This window comes from Ambystoma mexicanum, chromosome 5q (assembly GCF_040938575.1).
Source record: "Ambystoma mexicanum isolate Mex_15411 chromosome 5q, UKY_AmexF1_1, whole genome shotgun sequence".
Taxonomy (NCBI): Eukaryota; Metazoa; Chordata; class Amphibia; order Caudata; family Ambystomatidae; genus Ambystoma; species Ambystoma mexicanum.
Genome location: NC_090933.1, coordinates 1337623656 through 1337638481, shown reverse-complemented (window position 1 = coordinate 1337638481; position 14826 = coordinate 1337623656). Strand labels below are relative to the sequence as shown.

Here is a 14826-nt window from a genome sequence, read left to right as displayed (position 1 = left end):
GCGCATGCGCCCAATGCAAGAGTGGCTCTACAGCCAGTGGTGTCAGGCCAGCGGACAATGGGACGATCTAGTGGTGGTCTCGCAGGCCTTGGTTCTCTCGCTACGGTGGTGGACAAAAGAAAACCTGTTATTAGGGAAAACTTTTGCCACACCCGCAGTGGAAGCCACTCTAACCACAGACGCATCCCTCACAGGATGGGGGGGCTCACCTATCCCATCAGACTGCTCACGGAGCGTGGACTCCGAGCTTAGCATCCAAGTATATAAACCTGCTGGAACTACTAGCGGTGTTCAAAGCACTGAAAGCCTTTCAGGAACACCTACAAGGAAAGACAGTGATGGTCCTCACAGACAGCACCACAGCCATGTACTACCTCAACAAGCAAGGGGGGGCACTCACTCTCCAGGACTGTCCAAGCTGTCCCAGAATATATGGAAGTGGGCTCTCAAACACAACATGTTCCTACTATCACAACATGTACCAGGGGAACTCAATCTGCTAGCAGACAAACTCAGCAGAGACTTCCCCCTGCCCGAAGAGTACGAATGGCAATTGCACGAAGTCATCGTCTTAGACGTCTTCACGCAATGGGGATTCCCGGAAATAGACCTGTTCGCAACTATGGAGAACTCACAATGCCAAAGTTACGCCTCCAGGTACCCCCAGAACCAGTCCAAGGGGAACGGTCTGTCGATTCAATGGTCAGGGAAATTTGTTTACGCCTTTCCCCCGACTCCCCTTCTCAACAAAGTGGTGCACAAGATGCACCAGGAGCAGGTTACCATGATACTAGTGGCCCCAATGTGGGCCCGGCAGCCATGGTTCGCTCACTTGATGGAGATGTCCCTATCTCCCCCAGTGAAACTTCCCTGCCCGTACAACATGCTGTCACAGGACAAGGGCAGGACACGGCATCCATGCCCTCAGACCATGAACCTAGCAGCCTGGCTCCTGAGATCATAGAATTTGGACATGTACAACTCCCGCAGAGATGTATGGACATCCTCAGGGAAGCCAGAAAACCTAATACTCGCCACTGCTATTCTAGCAAGTGGAAAAGATTTGTCATCTGGTGTAGAGGTAAGAGCATCAACCCGGTTGACTGCTCTCCCACTAACATTGTTCTGTACTTGACCCATTTACTGGATTCAGGTCTAGTGTTCAATTCCATTAAAGTCCACCTAGCGGCACTTTCTGCATACACCACTTCCCAACTTAAAGTGTCATGGTGGAAGATACCAGTTATCAAGGCCTTCATAGAGGGGGTAAAGAGAATACACCCTCCGATAGCTAACCCAGCTCCCGGATGGGACTTAAATGTGGTACTTTCTAGACTCATGGGCCCTCCTTTCGAACCCATGCACAAGGCAACTCTTAAAGACCTCACTCTTAAGACTGCTTTCCTAATACCTATCGCCTCCATTAGGAGAGTAAGTGAACTACAGGCTCTTTCTGTACTAGACCCCTTCGTAACAGTTCACAAGGATAAGGTGGTTCTACGCACACACCCAAGGTTTGCACCAGAATTCATCTCGAAATTTCATGTAAACCAGTCAATAGAACTACCAACGTTCTTTCAAAACCCTTCCAGCTTGGGAGAAAAAAGTCTGCATACACTAGATGTACGCAGAGCTGTCATGTTCTACATGGAAAGAACCAGACCACTGAGAAAGACTAATCAGTTCTTTGTCTCTGTGGCAGCAGGAAGAGAAGGAGATGCAGTTTCAAAGGCCACTATATCTAGATGGATTGTTCAATGCATCACTCTGTTACACTCTTGCTAAGAGAACTACCCTTCAAGCCAAGAGCACATTCCACTCGAGGCACTGGGGCGTCCATAGCGTTCATTGCAAATGTTCCCCTTGAGTCCATCTGCAAAGCGGCTACCTGGAGTTATGTGCACACCTTTACAAAACACTACTGCCTAGATGCACACTCTAGATCTGACTCCCAGGTGGGACAAGCAGTATTAAGACATCTTTTCTCTACTGTTCCTTCTCATAACCCACCACCAACTCCGGGTACTGCTCGCTAGTCTATGCACAGCATGTGATTCTAAGCAGATTAACAAACATCAGAAGACAATGCATTACTTACCGTAAAAGCATTTCTGATGGTTGTATCTGCTTAGATTCACATGCGGCCACCCTTCCTCCCCGCTCGGATGGAAGGAACATAGACATCCTTTTCTATATTTCTCTCTCCTGTACTCACTCACGTCTAGAAGGCTCCCTCAGGGCAGAAAAATACAAACAGAGGGACCTCGACGCGTGAGGGATTGTGGGTACAACGCACGTCACTATAGGATAGTGTTACAGACACGCCTTGTCGACGTCCCCTTTATCGACTACGAAAAACAAAATGCAATACTCCGCAGTGACCACTGGATGTCCGACCTATGCACAGCATGTGAATCTAAGCAGATACAACCATCAGAAATGCTTTTACGGTAAGTAATGCATTGTCATATACATAAATAAAAAAATTCGATCCTTTGTTTTCGACCATTTTACTGGACTTCATAAAGACATTTAAGTGGAACTTACTGACTTGGACGTTCATTACTTTGTTTAGGTAGGGGATTTCCACCTTAGCATAGGGCAAGTTGAGCCTTAAAGCATCCTGACATTTAAGTTAATAAAGATATTTTGTTTGCACTTTGAATCTGTTGCCTGTCTTGCTTCACGATGCCTTCAGTGTGTATAGAATAGTGAATGTCTTATTGTGGCTCTTAGCTGTGTATTTTCACTGCTAAGAGTTGGTCTAATGCATAACTGTATTTTACATACATTCCGCCTAGCTTGTATTAACACTGCAATCACAGCATGTGCATAGGTAAGGTGCAGAACTGTAAGTCAGTCTAAATATACACTGCATTCACAGCATGTGCATAGGTAAGGGAGGTAAGTTAAGGAGCAGAACTGTAAAAGTCTAAACATACACTGCATTCACAGCATGTGCATAGGTAATGTGCAGAACTGTAAGTCAGTCTAAATATACACTGCATTCACAGCATGTGCATAGGTAAGGGAGGTAAGTTAAGGAGCAGAACTGTAAAAGTCTAAACATACACTGCATTCACAGCATGTGCATAGGTAAGGGAGGTAAGTTAAGGAGCAGAACTGTAAATGTCTGAACATACACTGCATTCACAGCATGTGCATAGGTAAGGGAGGTAAGTTAAGGAGCAGAACTGTAAATGTCTAAACCTGCACTGGATTCACAGCATGTGCATAGGTAAGGGAGGTAAGTTAAGGAGCAGAACTGTAAATGTCTAAACATACACTGCATTCACAGCATGTGCATAGGTAAGTTAAGGAGCAGAACTGTAAATGTCTAAACCTGCACTGGTTTCACAGCATGTGCATAGGTAAGGGAGGAGACAGTTAAAGTGGACCGTCTTATTTAATGTGTTTGCTTTTTGTCTTTTCAGCCAGAGATCCAGCTTTCTTCCCAGCTACATCATCGATGTACGAGAACTAGATGAAAAGCTGCTTAATATCATTGACATGAAGTTCTTGTATGGTTATTATGAACCCACACTACTAATTCTCTTCGAACCCAACCAGACGTGGCCCGGGTGTGTACCTTTCAAATGTCCTTTATCTTGCAGAGGCTGCTTTTTTCATCCTCTTTTCAATTCAACTGATCCTCATTTATAGCCAAAAGCTTCCAGTGGAACCAGCATTAGCCTTCATCATTTAAATGCATTGAAAAGCTTGCAAAGTCGGCATTACAAACACTCTTTGAAACAAACTGGAGGCTTAGTAGAGATGTACTGTCAATTATTGTTTAATGTTACTGTTTGGTGCGATTTTCTGAACCAGCCTTGGAAACAATTCTGAGAGGTAAACTTAGTTGATAAGGATGGGTTTTCATACTTGTTGAAAGAACACTTGCTCAGAGTAGTGGAAGCGGAGTAGCATGGTGTTAGGCAGAATTGTATGCAGTACCCTCTGGGACCACCACACACAATTAGTACTATAGGTGTAACCAAGACCAACCTTTGGTATAGGTCTGTACCACACAGTTTGTTGGTAGCGAGCTGAGCAGCCAGGCTTATCACAAGAGTGAATGTGAGCAGTACAAGTAGTTAGACAAAGGACTTTCAATCACAGTGGTTCAAGTAGACACTTATACTCAAGGTTTCTTGGTAAAAACACTTATTAATTTATTTACACAATCATTTATAAAACCTTTCACTAGTTGCTGGTTATCTAATGGGGTTTTGGATGGTGCCTTAAAGGCTCCGATTGTTTTAGGTTTTTCCAAGCACATTCCCTCCCACCGTTCCCTTTACTACACTTTACTCTGTCCCCTCTGCCTCACTCCTCCCATTGTTCTTCGAATGTATTGTCCGCCCACGTATTCTTCATTTTATGATAATTCTTCTTCCAGCTTCAGCTGCTTCGGAATTTTTTCAACCGGAAGCGCTGTGTGCCGTCTCGTCGAGTTGATGTCCCCCAAGCGCCTCTGCGCATGCTGCGCCCGTTGGCTTCAGTTCCGTTTTTTCGAGCTAATGATTTGAAGAATTATTGAACGCTTCGGTTCTTCACTGAAATTAGTCAGCTATTTTCGATCAGCAAAAAGGTCTTCCCCGTGGGCTCCATCAGCGCCTAAGGCGGGCTTCTAGAAATGCCAAGACTGTGGATCGAAGATGTCAATCACCGACCCCCACCGCATATGTCTCTGGTGTCTTGGTACTGATCACTGAACCTCTGACTGTAACTCCGGTCAGGTGATGACGGAAAAAGGCTCAGGGAGCGTAAAGGTAAATTGGCGGTTGGGAGGTTGCCTTTTGAAGTCTCCTTCGAAGAGCTCAAAAAGAAAGTAGTCGAGAGATTCTCATCGACAGAAAAGATATAAAAGAGCTCGATGGAAAAGTCGATCGTGCCATTCTTAGTCTTTTTCGAAGAAGGCTAGGAAACGTTGTCACAGGTCACATTCGACCTCCAGTGATTCCTCTGCGAGGTAATAAAATGTCCAACTAAGTCAGACTCCCCACCAACTCAAGGGGAGAAGTCATCCTTGCAGGGCTTCTCTAGTCAATACGAATTTGGCGTTTCAGCACAGCAGCAGGGCTTCACCGAGCAAACCAACGGTTCAGGAGTTTAAGCAGGCATCCTCTTCAAGTTCTTCTTTGGTTCCTCTGCCTTCCAAGCCAAAAACCTCGCCTTTTATTCAGTTCTCTCCCATTCATTCCAGCCTACCTGTCCTTGCTGGCAACTCACCACGGAGTGCATTCGGGTCTCCTCGGAGACTAAGCACAGGGAGTTTCGGGTACCTCCCTCACTTCCTGCCTACCCCAGACCCTTTGGGGCCAGAGGCGGGCTTCACGCGTGAATCCCACCAAAGGCAAAGCGAACAATGGGACCAAACCTGGTTTGGCACGCATAGTAAATCGTAAGAAGGACTTTTCCACAAAGAAATGGGCGAAAAAAGACCTGGCCTTTTTTGACAAATCGCACCCTTCGGTGCTTTAGTGCAGCTGAAAACGCAGCACGCGGTAAATGCACACCACGGTAGTTAAAATGAAACCACTGCCACCAGCCATTCAGTGAGAAAAGGGTAACATAAAAAATGTTACATGAGAAGCTAGACAAAGTGGATACTAGGTAACCCCTCCAGCACCCTATTGTAAGATAGTGTGTGCTGGGTCTATAACGTTACAAATAGAAGTAAAGTCAATTTCACTTTACTGCTCTTGGAAACCGTAGTTTAGCCAAGAGAAGGTATTTAAACCTTTGGAAAATCTGAAAGCCTTCCCTGTGTCACTGCACTGAAGGTGCTGTGTGGCACAATGTATAAGATGCCTATGGAGTTTGTCACACTCCACAACCAAAAGAAACCCAGTTCAAAAACCACCTTAAAATACGAGAGAGGGGGAAAAAGGGTCTTGCTCTCTCCAGGATAAAAAAAACAAGTCCTCAAAATCCAGTAAAGTTGCTGGGGGTCTGCGGAGGGAATTGGCACATTTCTGAGAATTCTCCCCAACATGAACTCCCAGGAAGCAGGACTGTAGCCTGAGTCCCCTCAATAGAGTATAGGACCACAGTTGCAAGGAAAGCCCACCTTGACAGCCAGGAACCGCAGTGTTGCTATTTGCGGTTGACGTGAGGAGCTGAAACACTGAACAGCCACTTGTTTGAAGATTGTCGGTTGCGAGCGGTCACCATCCCATTGTAGTGCAGGTGTTCCCAGAAGTCCTCCCTCTTCTCCCCACGACTGAGACCCAGGAACACCAGGATCTGCAGAGCTGCACAGGAACAGAAGTCATCTGCTGCACTTTTTCTTCAAACTAAAGGTACTGAAAAGTCAGAGAACTTGTCTCTTGTTGTCACCTTGCATGTCCTCGTTGAAGACTTGTCTCGGTTGCCCCTGTAGAGTTGCCAGCAGCTTCTTTATCTCAAGCCTAATCAACTTGTGGCCCTCCTTTGAATTTCTTCTTCTTCTACAAAAACTTCTAAAACATTGTGCAAGACTTTTACTTACCTGCAAGAAGTGCTTCAGTTCACATTGCCTTTTGCTAACTTCACATTTGCTAGCCTGGCTCCCTGAATGACTCTTCTCTTTTGCTTAGGTGTGGTGTCTTCCTTCTAACTTTGCATTGGGGGTTACCAAAAGTACTTGCCTGCTTCAGAATATTTGTATGATCTCTTCTTTTGTTCTAATATTCTTTTTCCTTTGACATATTCCTAAAAATGATTCTAAATGCAACAGTGATATGTTCATGTCCCCAGCACCCTAACTTTTGAAGTCAACCTGAGGGTGTAGGTAGTGTTTGTGGGCCATCCCAAAAGGGTACTTGCTGATTTAGAAACTTAAGAGTGTGTATTTTTGAAGTGTATTTGAGTGTTACTCTTATATTGCCCCTCTCGAGGCTTATTCTAACTGACTGATTAATAATTTAATCAAGAAACCTTGTGTGTAAGTTTATTTGGATACTTGTCACTGTGAATTTCTGTAGAACTCCCCTACAGCTCACATTGACCCCTCTTGAGATCAGCCTGGCTGCTCAACATGCTACCAACCTGTGTGGTACAGACTTATACCAAAGGTTGGGTTCCTTTTGCCAGGAGGTCAGGGTTGCTGTAGTGCACCCAAAGGGTATTGCATACAATCTTGCCCAACAGACAAATGAGAATTCTCCCCAACACCGACTGGGAAGAGTTGAATTAAGGCAATAAGATAAGTACCTCAAGCCTAAACAGTACCTAGGGTTTGAATTAAGTGGTCCAGCTGGAGTTCGGATTGCTATAGCGGTACAGATGCTTGTTCCTGAGCCTCGGTCGTGGGGACAAGAGGGAGGGAGGGAGGGAGGGCGGCGGTACTTGGGCAGCCGGCAGCTACGGGTTCTTTTCGGTTCAGCAGCACTAATCAGTTTCAGCGCTTAGCAAACAGCACCACGGCAGATCTTGGATGCCGGTTGGACTCTTTGCTCCCCCGGTCCTGCACTCTAGTGAGGGGACTCTTGTTCTGGAGGTCCTGCTTTGGGATGGTCCTTTGGAGTCTCCTGGAGCTTCTAGCCAAATTCTTTCTGCGACAGACGTTGCACTCGAGTTCGAACACTCAACCCCTGCATTGGGCTTCCGAAGCAACATAGAGGCACAGCCAGTCGAAGGTGGTGGTCCAGTTGAGTTAGTTTCGGGGTTTGTTGGTCCCACTAACCCAAGAGGACAGGTGGTTCCATCCGGAGATTCTGTCTAGTTGGAGTTCAGCACAGCAGCAGGGCTTCACCGGGCAATTCAAAGGTCCAGGAGGTTGCAGCAAGCTTCGTTCACGGTTTATTTGAGTGTTTCCCCCCAGTGGTCTACTCTGCCTGTCATCCCAAAACCTTTGCCATTTAAGCAGGTTTTGGTTTTTCCCATTCATGCACACCAGAGTTGCTGTCCTGTATGGACAGCCAGCCAATCTGGACCAGTTGCATTCAGGCATTCCTAGGGACAAAGGGGCGTTTTAGGGCCCTCCCTCATATCCTGTCCTTTCAGACACACTGGAGCCAGGGGTGGGCTTCAGGGCTGAATCCCGCCAAAGGCAAGAAAAACAAAGGGCTCAAATCTATCTCCATGCACAGAGTAAAACCCAAGAGAGACCTCACATACTGAAAATGGCGAAAAAAGAAATCTGGGGTCATTTTGACAAAATGGTCCCCCGTGGGTGCTGAACTGCAGCTGAGGATTCAGCCTGCGGTAGAAAAGCACAATGGTAGGAAAAATTAAACCACTGCCAGCAGCCATTCAAAGTAGGGATGGTAACCTAAAAATGTTACATGAGGAGAAAGTAGGATAAGGGGCTACTAGGTAACCCCCCAGCACTCCATATAGTATGAGGTGTGCTGGACCTACAAAGAGAAAAGTTAAGTTAATTTCACTTTACTATTCTTGCCAACAGTAGTTCACACAAGAAAAGGTATTTAAACCTTAAGAGAAATCTAAAGGACTTTTTTAGTGACCCTGCACTGAAGGTGCTGTGTGTCACCATGCAAAAAGCAGATGCCTATGGAGTTTGTCAGTCTTTCAAAACCGTGAAAACGCAAAATCCAAATCGGGTAAAAGCACATGAGTGAGAAAAAGTTCCCACTCACTCGGGAGTAAAAAAAAAATCACAAGCCCGAAGTCCAGCAAAAGAGCTGGAGGGTTCTAAAGTTGAAGGGAATTGGCACTGAAATTAAAATGCTCCTCAACCGTCTACTACCCTTATATTACTGAAAGTAATCTAAAAAGTAACTGTTGGTTTGACTTCCCTAGTACTCCTGTTAAATGTTCCAAATTCGATTTATGTGCTTTGGTCTGTGTACCTTCAAGCATATCGATATTGATACTTTATTTCTATTGTGCTCGAACACAAGTGTTTCAAAGCGTGACAAGGCAAGGGAGGGGAACAGGGGAGAACAATACAACGATCGTACTAGGCCCTGTGACATTGAGAACGCGCAAGTGCATGGGAGGGGGGGGGAAGTGCATGGAAGGGGGAGAAGTGGAAAGTGCGGAGCAAAGGAGAAGCAGAGAAATAATAAATAAATAATAAAGGCAACAAACAGTGGTAGTGCAGCCAGAAATTGGCAAGTGCTGGGTTTAAGGCAGACAGGGTATGTCTGATAAGTGCAGGAAGAAAAAGTGGTGGGGGGGAGGAGGGGGACTGTATGGGTACAGGGTGAGCAGGCTACCTGGGCCCAGAGGACAGAGGGTGGCCAGGTGCACGGTGCTAAGAGAGAACAGATCAGCAGGGGAGAGGGGGAGCGAAGGCAGAAGAAAAGAGGAATGTCTTGAGGTGCTTCCGGAACTGGAGATGGTTCTCCTCAGGTTTTAGAGTGGCAGGGAGGCTGTTCCAGAGGTAGGCCCCAGCCGAAGACCGAGATCTACCCCCAGCCTCTTTCTTTGAAAAATGACTGACCCTGAGGGAGTTGGAGGTAGAGGAGCGAAGAGCTCGAGAGGGGAGGTATTTGCAGAGCGATAGCTGAAGGTATTTTGGACCCAGACCCCAGAAAGCCTTGTGGACAATGCAGAGGGTTTTGAATTTAATCCTTGCATCCACTGGGAGCCAATGGAGAGATTTCAGAGCTGGAGAGATACGATCCCAGGGCTTGAGGCCAAGGACAAGTCTCGCAGTCGTGTTCTGGATTAGTTGGAGGGCAGGAGAGTAGAGGCAGGTAGATTTAGAAAGAGGCTGTTACAATAGTCCAACCTAGAGAGAACCAAAGCTTGGGAGACCATGACCTTCTGGGGGAAGGAGAGGAAAGGCCAGAGTAACTCTGAAGAGGTGCAATAGGGAGTTTGACTTTTTAGAGACATCAGAGATGTGGGCGGAGAAGGAAAGTGTGGAGTCAAAGATGACCCCGAAGTTCTTAGCCTCGCAGGTGGGGGTAGGAAGAGGGCCAAGGGAGGCCGGCCAGAGTGAGGGGAAAAGATGGTGAAGGTGTGCCGATGAGGAGGAATTCTGTCTTGCTGGCATCCAGACAAAGATCATTGGCGGCACACCAATCTTGAATGGCAGTTAGTCAATCAGAGATGAGAGAGGGAGAGGAGAGAAGGAGGCTGAGGGCAGCCTGAAAATGACTTGTCAGCGTAGTACTGGAAATTTGAGAAGAAAATGGCAATGCAGTGGCTGAGAGTTGCCAGGTATTGGTTGAAAAGCCTGGGCAAGCGGTTAAACCCCTGGGGAACACCACAGACGGAGAGGAAGATAGATGATAGGAAGGACCCAAGTTGGACCTGGGAGGGTCGATCAAAGAGGAAAGAGGTCAGCCAGGCCAGAGCCTGGTCAGTGATGCCCAGGTTATCACGGAGACGGTTGAGCCGGATGGTATGGTTGATCGTGTCGAAGGGAGAAGAGAGATTGAGTAGGGTGAGGACAGCGGGAATGTTAGAGTCCAGGTTGGAGAGCAGATCTTCACGGATGTGCAGGAGAGCAGTTTCCTTGTTTCTGGTGGTCATGGAGACAGCCAACAGAATTGGAATGAAGGTGAAGCTGGGAGATAGCAAACTTTTCCAGGAGTTTGCCCAGAAAGGGAGTAATGGAAATTGGGCAATAGTTAGCCGGACAAGAAGGAACACCTGTGGGTTTCATGAGAAGAGGATGCACAAGGGAGTGCTTCAGAGGTGAGGGGAAGGGCCTGAGGCAAAGGAGTGGTTGCAAAAATCAACAAGGGTGTTGATGTGGTCCTTCATGGTTTTTGAAGAACAGGGATGAACCGGTTTTGACGAGGCTTTCATGGATCAGACTTGTCTAGCGACCTCATCAGGGGAGAAAAGATGAAAGGACGAGAAGGACGGTGGGGGGGGGCTGGTGTCTGAAGGAGGATCAGCAAGCACAGATGGAGAGGAGGGGCAGGGGTGGAGACGGTGGACAGGATGTCCTGGGTATTTGAGATCAAGTGAGAGGCAAGGGCATTGCAAAGGGCCTGGGAGGCGACGGGAGGGGTAGAGACTGCAGCAGGGTTGGCCAGCACCTTGCAGATTTTAAAGAGTTTGGCTGATTTGTTAGATGCCCCAGAGACACAAGCTTGAATGTGGACTCTCTTCTTGGTGAGGACAGAGGGGTCGGTATTGCCTTTGGAGCAGGCTACAGGCCAGTTTGTCAGAGGATGAACAAGAAGCCCTCCATTTCCTCTCAGCCACCCTACACTTACGTTTAAGTTTAGCTAGGTCGGAGTCATACCAGGAATTGCACTTGGCTTTGGACTTCAAACTGATCCTCATGACGAGGGCAAAAGCATCAAGGGAATCAGAATCAGAAATTGAAGAGTAGAGCAGAGACAGGGCTGCGTCAGGATGCGAGACAGCCAGAGGTGGAGGGGGGAGAAAAGGTGGCGGCGAAAGCCTCAACGGGCCCACGCTTCATGGGCTGGATGTCTGAGAAGGTAGGTGACAGTGTTGGGATAGGCTTGGCTTGGGGGGGCGGGGGACAGAGATGAGTTTAGTGTTGTGTTTTTCCATAATATGTTTATATGATCTGTGATAGTACTTATTTCCCCCAAGATTATCTGGGCCTACTTGTATTTAAATAAACAATTTATTTTTTACAATACATAAAGCCTCATTACGAGTTTGGCAGTAACCCTTAACTGCGGAGGTAAAGCTATTACTGCCACATTTAAGGGCCTGCCAAATCACGTGTTTGGCAGCATTTACCCCCAGCTCAGAGCTCGGGGTAAAACCACCGGGAATTTGCCAATTTTCAGCGCAATTACTGCGCGGTAATACTGCTGATGGTAGTTGCGCTGAAAATTACACATTGGGTCCAATGGAGAGTTACTGTTTCCGCCAAACCTGTGATCCGCCGCTAATAGCGCCGGGGGTGGGGGGGGGGGTTTGGAGGTAATGCTATTAGCCCGGGCGGTATCCCGGCGGTAATACCGCTGGGATAACGCTCAACTTGTGATGAATGCAGTACCTCTGGGACCACTACACACAACTATGTCTACAGGTATAGGCAACCCAACCTTTGGTATAAGCTTGTACTACACAGTTTTGGTATCGTGTTGAGCAGCCAGGCTTATCTCAACAGGGGAAATGTGAGCTGTAGTGGAGTTATACAAAGATTCAGTTACAGGTATCCAAATAAACTCTTATACTCAAGGTTTCTTGCATAAACAATTAATAATTTATCAGTCAGTTAGAAAGCCTTCAGAATGGAGCAATAGAATAGTAACACACAAATCTACTTTAATACTGTACACTTTGCCAGGGCTGAAGTCGAGGGTACATGCGGGGGGCGGAGTCCCCCCACTTTATTCAGAGGGGGGACTCAGTCCCCCCCCCCAGCTAAAAGAGAAACATTGGATGTCCTCTTGGAATTTATTAATTAAAGCAGACCTCGGGGATCAAATTGCAGTCATCAGGTCTGTAGGCCGGACACTTCACCACTGCACTGTATAACCTGATCAAAAATAACAAACCACTAAAGGTGAAATGTCCCATTTCGGTACTGCAAGTCACAAGGAAAACATTTGTATTTGTTCTTGGAGTTTAAAACATGCACACATTTTAATGTTTTCAAAAACACTATTAGAAGAAATTATCCTGTCTTGGTTTTGTGTGTGTTGATTTTATGAAAGGCAAATGCCATTTGTGCTGCTAAATTTAGGTGGTTATGCAAAGCCAATTTAATGAAATGTGCATATTTCACCTTGATATGTGAATTCCTGGTGATGTCACAGCCCATTGCGTTCGTTGATGAGTCCCCCCACTTTAATTTTTAGGACTTGACCCCTGCACTTTGCGTTTCTGAATCAGACCAGAACCTTTTGGGATGGCTACAGACACAACCTACACCAGAGGTCGCCAAACAGTCGATCGTGGGCGACTAGTAGCTCGCCTGAGCCTTTTCAGTCGCCCGCGATGAAGATAGTTATATTATTTAATGGTGCGTTTTGCACTTATTTTCCGTGTTCAGGATCCGAACCCTGGTCGTCCCAATTGTGGGCGGAGATCTTGGCTGCTGTGCCACTTGGAGCTGCTTGTAAATCCACTGACAGATGTCAGTATCACATTCTGCTTCTGCAGGCCGCCTGTAGTACCACAGTTGGCCTTGTGCGCCCCCACGACACTGTCTTGCTTAAGCAAGCTGCTCTTGTTTGCCAGAGATGTTGGAGGGGCTGGGGGCAGGAGCAGGATCAGGATCATTGTGACCACGTAATGAAAATATCACAGTATCACTGCCGCTCGCCTGGAAATGTTCAAAATAATAATTTTAAAATGGTGCAATTTCTTGCATGTGGCCTCTTTCCAAATTCCACACTGTACATTTCCACTTTAAATCACTTCCATGACACAGGTACACCCACTTTTAGTACATTAAGCGATCCGTAGACGCGCTTTACAGCAGAAGCCTACCAGGGTAGCTCAGCAGGTTGACAGCCCGATGCTAAGATGTTATATATTCACTACAGGTTGTTAATCGTATTACTTTTTGCAATGCCTTATAAAAAAAAAGTGCTATACAATGTGTTTGGCCAGGGTATGAGTTGGGCTGGTTGCTTGCTTATATTCAGGGCTGAGGTGGGGGATATTTCTGCCCCTCTAGTGAAAATCTAAAGTTGGCACCCATGAACCCACAGTTTAATTTCCTAAAAACTGCTGTCAGCATAACAGATGCATTTGTTTGTGATTAACAAGTTTGACAAGCATATAACATCTTTATAAATATAACTTGTGCTAAAAGGGGCACACAAATAATAATAATGTGTTATTTATATAGCGCCTTAATCCAAAGCGCTTTACAGAGCACATATTTACATGCAATATCACCCAACCGAAATTGGTACTCATTTATCGACCTCCGATGGATGAAAGGCTGAGTTGGCCTTGCCGGGATTCGAACCTGCGACCTGCAGATCACACTCCGATTACAGCAGCGAGCGCTCAACCCGCTGAGCTATCTTACCGGCAAATAACGGAGTATGTGTGGTGTCTGTCAAAAAAAAATCATTTCAAAGAAAACTCGTGAACGCAAGCAGCATTTTTCAATTAGAAATCACTTTTGTATTTTTTTATGGAAGTGTGAAATGCACATTTGGAAAACAATAGTGTGCCTAGCATGTAGAAAGCCTGCATAAAACGCAAAGGAAGGGGCACAAAAATTATAGGATATTTGTGTGGTAGTCCAACAAATATCTGTCTTTTTGAGACAGCTATTAATAAATAATAATGCAACAAAGAGGTTTTTGAAGTTCTTAATATATTCGTGAAAGCATATGTTATTCCATCTGTTTATAGAGGGGAAATAATAGAGCCCAAAAAATATTGGTAAAAATTCTGAGTTTATCCCCACCCCGATATCGCCCCTGCTAGCAGCTCTCCACTGTTGGCCTCCACTACAAGTAGCTCTAGCTAACGTAAAGGTTGGAGTCCCCTGACCTACACCCACAGGTGACTTCAGTAACAAGGGTGCTGGGGACATTAATATCTTACAGTTGGCATTCAGAGCACTCTTTAAAAGTTGGTAAAAGGCAAAGGTTATTAGAACACAAGAGACCACAAATGTTTCCAAGCCGTGCAGATCCTTTGAGTTCACTAGAAGAGTCATTCAATTCAATGGGCTAAGCCAAAGTCAATGGGCAAAAGTCTTGGATAGGATAAAGCACTTTTGGTAAGTCAATGGAAACGTCTTTGCACAAGTTCATAGGAGTCTTTGATGAAAAGAAGAATCAAGTGTAGGGCCACAAGCTGATTAGACTTGTGAGTTGTGGAAGTTACAAGCACTTCTACAGTAAGAGGTAAGTTCTTGAGCCTCAGTCGTGGGGACAAGAGGGAGGACGTTGGGGGAATTCCTGCATTGGGACTGTTAAAACCTGCAACCGGCAAACTTCACTTCCAGTGGCTGTT

General features: G+C 46.2%; 1 protein-coding gene across 4 annotated transcripts in view; it reads left to right on the top strand.

Annotated features, from left to right (window-relative positions):
• The window catches only part of CPSF1 (cleavage and polyadenylation specific factor 1), a 777662-nt gene that overhangs the window by 157844 nt on the left and 604992 nt on the right, over positions 1-14826 (top strand). For all 4 annotated transcript variants that reach the window (XM_069621953.1, XM_069621950.1, XM_069621951.1 and 1 more), the window contains exon 7: positions 3435-3581. In XM_069621953.1, coding sequence (XP_069478054.1) covers positions 3435-3581 — 147 coding nt within the window. The remainder of the gene's footprint in view (positions 1-3434; positions 3582-14826) is intronic.